The following is a 7,507-nucleotide window of genomic DNA, read 5'->3' as shown; positions in this document are numbered from 1 at the left end:
TGGGTTGGGATGTTTTCATGATGCACATTTTCTTTACATAAAACTCTCTCTTATACATGAGTTGCTGAGGATTTGTTTCTCTGAAGTACCCAGACTAATACACCTAGTTAAGCAAGGGCTCCGATCCATTTCTCTAGGCCAGGGGCCGGCACTGTTTCTAAAGTCCGGGGGTCAAGAGTCAGTACCGGGGAACCACAGGATGTGCTGTGACCTCTCAACTCTGTCCTCAGTCTGACCAGAAGGGCGTGGCTCCGTGCAGCCACATCTGAAGTGCATATGCGTTCCATGTGTCACCACGCAGTCTTCTTTTGATTCTTTGTACCCCTATGAGTACATCAACACCGTTCTCAGCTCACGGACCACATGAAAACAGGAGGAGTCCCTGATCCCTGCTCCAGGCAGTGAGGGACCAGGAAGGCTTGTCACAGGAGACAGACACAGTGGGCAGGTCTTCAGAAGGTCTTCCTGGAGTGGTCAGCAGGAAGCCAGGATCCCCCAATCTGGACAAGCGGGCACACTGGTTGCTGCGGCTCTGCTCACTGCAGCATGCCCACCACCTGCCACCGCGGTCTGAGGAGTCCGCCATTTTCCCGCCTTCAGCTCGAAGGCCCACTTCGGGCAGCCCAGCACGGCCCCCCCTATTTTTCTTTCTTTAAAACCGTTCTTTAAAAAAAAGTTCTTATCCTTTGCCCGTTTTCTTTTCTTTAAATCATTTTATTGGGAGCTCTTACATATAACATTCCATAGTTCAATCACATCAAGTAGTATTGTAAAATTTCAGCCACAATCAGTTAAACAATATTTTCTTTTTTCTTTTTTTTTATTTTCTTTTTTCTTGAGCTCCTTGATATCAGCTCCCCTTTTCCCCCCTCCCTCCCCCACCATACCACCTAGGAACCCTTATCCTTCTTTGTTTTCTTTTTCTTTCTTTTTTTCCAATAAAAGCAGGGTGGCTTTACTGCAAGGAAGCAAGAGAGGCATCGGATGAGTGAGGGTCTCCACAGGAACTCATATCACCGAGCAGGGCTGCTGGTCTTTCTGGAAGCCAGGACAGGAGAGGATCAGCCAACCTGCCCTTTGAGGGCTCCTATTGAAGGGCATCAGTGGAATCTAACTGAGTTCTCCAGAAAGGCTCTCTGGGGACCTAGCCCCTTGTGGCAGCTCCAAAACAGATTTCTTCATCCTGTGGGTCAGGGGCCTGGCCTGTGCTACTGGGGACCAAGGTAGGACCCGGTTTCCTCCGTTTTCTTCAGGGTCTCCAGCAGAGTGTCCACGCTGTGCTCCGAGTCCACGCAGACCTTCTTGTTGGGCAGGTCGATGTCAACCTGAACCCCTCCCAGCTTGTTGAGGACTCGACTGACCTCACAGGCCATGTCCACGGAGAACACGTGTTTCGGCAAGATGGAAGGTGGTGACAGCGGTCCTCCAGGTCGGTGGGTAGGGGTTCGGTCTCCCCCTTCTTTGTTTTCTATAATAGTTTTCCCCCCATATCTTACACAGTCCAATATATTCATTCACATACAATTCTGTTTTCCAATACCGTCGAGTGGAATTATACAATCAATGCTATGAGCTACCCCCACCCCCACTTCCTGTGCCCTCAGGGAAGTATTACTCCTGTTACTGTTTCTGTATCTTGACTTTCATGTACCAAATGATCTTACATCTACACATGAACATGCACAAATCTAACATACTTAATGAGGTATAAAAAAATAAAAACCATAAGAGTAAGGGGAAGAAGTATTAAATAACTAGTGGATAGCTATGTGGTTCATCAGTGCCATATCACACTCAGGATTTATCATCTCTTCCTTGTGGCCCTTCTGAGAGGGAATGCTCAGTTATCTGACAGGTGGGTTTGGGGTCTCCACTACTCCTTTGGTAATTTTCTAGTTAAATGTTTTCTTATTAATATGCAAGATTCACTACATCTGAAGGACTAGGAAGAGAGCTCCCCAAATCATTCTCCTTAGTAAGTAAAAGACATAACCATAGGGCAGGGAACGAAGAGGGAAAGGTTCCGAAGAGGCAGTTCACGGAAGAGAATATCACGGCCCATCTCTACAAGCATGAAGAGACATTCAAGGCCTCTGAAGGAGCTCAACAGGAAAACAAAACAGGTAAAAAAAACAGGCAGTTTTTTCTTTTTCTCTGATCATACTCTACTGGTTTAAAAAGAACGACATAATCTCCCGGCATGTTTTCTGACATGGATGTGGGGGGCGCCCTTTGATAGATCCCTGTTTGAACGGATGCCTCCTGGGTGCAGCCCTGCGAGGGCTCCTATTGAAGGGCATCAGTGGAATCTAACAGTTCTCCAGAAAGGCTCTCTGGGGACCTAGCCCCTTGTGGCAGCTCCAAAACAGATTTCTTCAGTGACCTTGGGTATAGACTTTCGGTGCCTGATTTGCCTTTTAGAACAGCAAGGAGGACAAGACCTACTTTTTCTCAGGTGTCACAGAAATGTGATCAAGATTAATGGCCTCGCATAGAAACGGTGTCCAGCTGCTTGAAAGAACAGGCTCGTTAGTCAATGCCTGAATCTATATAGCTGGTAGAAATCAGTCTAATTCAGTTACTTTGGGGGAAAGGGGTCATGTAAAACCACACAACTTGCTGAGTGTTTTAAAATGACCTAATACAATGTTTTCCAAAATGCCCTTAAGACTGATCCTGTTAACTCAGACTCCAAGAATTAATTGCATCTTCTGTTGTGTAGACTGGGAAGTTGTGTACAATATTAACTATTCCATATGATGTTGCTCGAGTTCCCATGTATGCGTACTCAGGGTTACACAACAGTTATTGAATTGGCGTAAGAAACACTGAAACATTTAAAAATGGCTTTGTTGCACCACGTTTTGTGCTCTGATAGTGCAACATGTGTTTTTATTCTAAAATAACATGAACTTTTCCGGGTTTTTGCAGCATCAGGTGGAAGATTTTTAACACATTTGTCATAGAAAATCTATGTGTTTTTTTTCTTTATTTATTTCAACTTAAACCATGTACAAGTTTTTGATCCAAATTTTGTTAGTAAATGCAATTAAATCACACCATATTTAACCAACCACCCTGTATTCTTATGCACAGAGTTTTGTTTAAATAGATTTGATTAAAAAACCACCATGATAATAATGCTATCTGGCAAGCGTTATACTTTATTTATTTAGCTTATTTCACCCTCACAAGTGACTCTCCATTTATAGATAAGAAAACCGAGACTTGAGGAGTGCAGTCACTTATACAAGGCCTTGAAGACGTCTCAGTCTGAACTGAATAGGCATCCAGACTGCTGCCCCTTCCTTCTTTCGCTTGAGATGCAGTTGAATGTCTCTCACATTGCCTGTAAGTAGCTTATTAAAATGCAATTCTGATAATGCCACTGCCCGGCTTGAGAGTCTTACTTCTAGAAGAGTGATTCTCACTCGAGATATGAGTCCCAGACCTTTGGCATCAGCATCACCCAGGAACTTATAGTCGTTGTCCACTGACACCGAATCATGCTCAACTCATGGTGACCTCATGCACAATGGCATCACATCATTGTGATCCATAGGGTTTTCACGAACTGATGTAGATTGCCAGGTCTTTCTTCCTAGCCTCAGTCTAGAAACTGCCCAAACCTGTTCAACATCACCAAGGCAAAACCAAGCTCACTATCATTGAGTCAATTCCAACTCATAGTGACCATGTAGGACAGAGCGGAATTGCTCATTGGGATTTCTGAGACTAAATCTTTACAAGAAAGGAAAGCCTCAGCTTTCTTCCCAGGAGTAGTTGTAGTCAGCAGCCAATGCAAACTTCCACTAACCGAGAAGAGGTGACTGAGGCACATTGGCCAGGAATTGAAGACTACTCTCCAGCATGGAGAAACGCTACTTCCCCAAACCAGTTGCTACTGAGTCTAATTCCACTTGCAGTGTCCCTACGTGTATTAAAGTAGAGCTGTACCCCATAGGGGCTTCAGGGGCTGATTTTTCAGAAGTTGGTTGTCGGGCCCTTTCTTCTGAGTCAATTTTGGAGGGACTCAAACCTCTAATCTTTTACTTAGCTGTCTACAACATTGACTGTCCCACCCCCCAGGGATGCTAGGAACATGTTAGAACACAAATTCTCAAGCTCCATGCCATATGTAAAATAGGGATGATGCTAAATGGTAATTGCTAATTTGTTGTCATGAGGATCAAATGAATTCATTCATATGCATAGGGCACTCAGAGCAGTGTGCGGCACACGGCAAGAATTCTGTTTTTGTCGTTGTTGGGTGCCATTGCGGACGTCCCAACTCACAGCAGCCCTGTGTATAAGAGAAAGAACCACTGCTTGGTCTTGTGCCATCTTGAACATTGTTCTTATGTTGGAGCCCATTTTGCTGCCACTGTGCCAGTCCGTCTTGTCAAGGGCCTTCCTTGTTTTTGCCGCCCCTCTGCTTTACAAAGCAAGAGATCCCTCTCCAGGGGCTAGTAGTCTCTGCTGTCAACATGTCAAAAGTACACGAGAATGCATCCGGCCATCCTTGATTCTAAGGAGCACTCTGGCTGTACTTCTTCCAAGACAGATTGGTTTGTCCTTTCGGCAGACCACGGTCCTTCAGTATTCACCAGCACCATAATTCAAATACATCAGCTCTTCTTCGGCCTTCCTTATTCAGTGCCCAATTTTCACACGCATATGAGGCGATTGAAAAGATCATGGCTTGAGTCAGGCTCACCTTAGTCCTCAAAGTAACATCCTTGTTTTTCAACACTTTCAAGAGCTCTTGTCCAGCAGATTTACTCAAAACAACACATCATTTGATCTCTTGACTGCTGCTTCAATGAGCACTGATTGTAGATCCAAGCAAGATCTTGACAAGCTGAATCTTTTCTCTATTTATCATGTTCCTTCTTTGTCTAATTGAGAGGATTTTGGTCTTCTTTGCACTGAGTTGTAATCCATACTGAAGGTCGGAATGCTTGGTCTTCGTCAGCAAGTGCTTCAAGTCTTCTGTGTCATCTGCATATCACAGGTTGTTAATAAGACTTCCTCCAATCCTGATGCCATCTTTTCCTTCAAATGATCCAGCTTCTGAATGATTTTCTCAGCATACAGATTAAGTACGGCGAGAAAAACAACCCTATGGACACCTTTCTTGCTTTTAAGTCATGCAATCTTCCCTTGTTCTGTTCACACAACTGCCTCTTGATCCATGTACAAGTTCTGCATGAGCACAATGAGAATTCTCATTCTCTCAAGACTGTCCATACTTGTTTAGCTCCACACAGTTGAATACCTTGACATAGCCAATAAAACAGCAAGTTCACATTTTTTTCTGGTATTCTCTAGATCCATCTAATGTCAGCGATGATATCACTTATTCCGCAACCTCCTCTGAATTTGGCTTGAACCTCTGGCAGCTCCCTGTCAATGTACTGCTGCAATCGCATTGGGTATTCTACAGCAACATTTTACTTGCATGGGAGCATTCTGTTGGGTAGCCTTTCTTTAGAATGTCAGTTGACCAAATACCTGTTGTATTAGTCTAGGTACTTTGTAGAAACAAATCCACAGCAACTCACGTATAAGAGAGAGTTTTATACAAAGAAAATGTGCATCACGAAAACATCCCAACCCAATGCTGCCCAAGCCCACAAGTCCAACATTAACCCATTAACCCAACACCAGTCCACAAAGTCCTTCACCTCACAAAACAGAGGCAATGATGCCGACTGCAGGAGGAAAGCTGAGTCAGTGAACGTGTAAGCATCTCAGCGCTGGCAGGGGTCTCCACATGGCTGCTCCAGCACCCAGGGCTGCATCAGGATAGATCCATGCGGCTTCTCCTTGGGGATGTCTTGTAGGAAATCCATCTTGCAAGCTGAAGCAGGGAACTGCTAAGGCAGCTACACCCGACGCAACCATCACAAAACAAGAGACCCGAGAACTAGAAAGGCGAAGCTTCACCACCCATTTATCCCTCCGCCTTTCAACCAGCACCACATGTGATTATCGGCCAGGGTGGCACAATTAACTAACTCACCTGTCTTCCAAAGTTTCCCTGGTATTGATGAGTGAGTGCTTTCAGTATTTCATCAACTTGCTGAAACATTTCACTTGATAGTCTATAAATTCCTAGAGCCTTGGTTGTTTTGTTTTGCTTTTAGATAATGCTCTCAATGCAGCTTTAACTTCTTCTTTCAACCCCATTGGTTCTGGTTCATATGGACTTCTTGAAATGGTTGAATACTGACTAGTTCTTTTTGATACAGTGACTCTATAGTCTTTCCCTCTTCTTTTGATACTTCCTGCATCATTCAGTAGTTTGCCCGTGGAATCTTTAATATTGCAGGTATTCTTGGAATACATTATTATCTTTTCTGGCTGTATTAGTTTCCTGCTATAACAGGCTGCTATAACAAATAGGAGTGTTGGTGGTATAGTGGTTATATGTTGGGCTGTTAATCACAAGGCCAGCAGTTCAAAACCACCAGCCACTCAGTCGGAGAAAGAGGAGACTTTCTACTTCCATAAAGAGTTATAGTCTCTGAAACACACAGGGGGCAGTTCTATCCTGTCCTATAGGGTTTCTTTCCTATTCTTCTTCTTTTTTTTTTCTGTAACAAATTACCACACTTTTTTGGGTAGCTTTAAACAAGAGGCACTTATTTGCTGATGGTTCTGAAGACCAGAGGTCAGATTCAGATTCAGTTGGCAGGGTCACATAACCACTCCCAAACTGACAGCAGAATCCCTGACAACGTCTAGTAGCTGTCAGCCTTCTGTTGCTTGTGGCCACATCACCCCAGTCTCTGTGGTAGACTTCCCATAGCCTTTGCTTCTGTGTGAATGGAATCTCCCTCTTAGTGCCACTTGCCATTGATTCAAGGCCTGTCCAGCTGATCCTGGGTAATACCCCAAGCCAAGATCTTGACTTTAATCCCATCTGCAAAGACTCCTCTTCCTTACAAGGTATCCTTTCCAGCTTCTATGAATGAAGACCTGATATTTCTGGTCATTTTTCAGCCTACACACTCATGCTATCCTGTCTACGTATAGTACCCTTTCCCCTCCCAATTTCTTCCTCCTGCTGGGGACTAAATTTAGGACTTGCCTCCCCTGGGAAGCCTTCTATGACTTCCACAGTGCAAGATTCATTGCAGCTCCTCTGTGTCCACATAATGTGCGGTACTTACCTCTGTCACTATTTCATACTGTTCCCATCTCATGCTCTATGGTGTTTGCCTGTGAGTTTTCCTTGAGACTATGTAGCTGTTCTGATATTCTCCATACAAACCTGTAATCCAGACTCACTGCTGTCGGTTAAGTCACTTCCGACTTCTAGTGACCATACAGGACCGAGTAGTAAGGACTGCTCCATAGGGTTTCAAAGCTGTAAACCCTAATGGAAGCAGAGCCCCTGGCTTATTTAAAGTACCAAACTTTCTGGTCAGCAGCCTGATGCTTAACAGCACCAAGACTAGTTTTTTAAAAAATCATTTTATTGAGAGATCGTACAACTCAT

At 44.2% G+C, this 7,507-nt stretch overlaps 1 protein-coding gene and 1 long non-coding RNA gene across 2 annotated transcripts; one reads left to right on the top strand and one right to left on the bottom strand.

Moving 5' to 3' along the window:
- Window positions 1-1,208: 1,208 nt before the first annotated feature.
- LOC123522234 (copper transport protein ATOX1-like) lies at window positions 1,209-1,695 on the bottom strand. Its single transcript, XM_045294751.1, has 2 exons — window positions 1,665-1,695; window positions 1,209-1,456 (listed from the first exon to the last, which is right to left on the bottom strand). The coding sequence occupies exons 1-2, from the start codon at window positions 1,693-1,695 to the stop codon at window positions 1,209-1,211; spliced, it is 279 nt and encodes a 92-aa protein (XP_045150686.1).
- Window positions 1,696-2,053: 358 nt separating this feature from the next.
- On the top strand, window positions 2,054-3,388 carry LOC123522231. Its single transcript, XR_006680516.1, has 2 exons — window positions 2,054-2,123; window positions 3,213-3,388. It is a non-coding gene; the product is annotated as an uncharacterized LOC123522231 (long non-coding RNA).
- The last annotated feature ends 4,119 nt before the right edge of the window (window positions 3,389-7,507 follow it).

The sequence above is a fragment of the Echinops telfairi genome, unplaced genomic scaffold, assembly GCF_000313985.2.
Source record: "Echinops telfairi isolate 266 unplaced genomic scaffold, ASM31398v2 ScPeMD7_3533;HRSCAF=4204_1, whole genome shotgun sequence".
NCBI classification, from domain to species: domain Eukaryota; kingdom Metazoa; phylum Chordata; class Mammalia; order Afrosoricida; family Tenrecidae; genus Echinops; species Echinops telfairi.
Note: the sequence above shows the minus strand (reverse complement) of the source record. Positions and strands in the feature narration are given on the sequence as shown.

Coding starts and splice junctions, on each gene's coding strand:
- LOC123522234 (XM_045294751.1), bottom strand. CDS start 1,695: ATGTTAGATTTGTGCATGTTCATGTGTAGAT. Junction 1,457..1,664: donor GTGCATGTTCATGTGTAGAT/GTAAGATCATTT, acceptor AAAACAAAGAAG/GGGGAGACCGAACCCCTACC.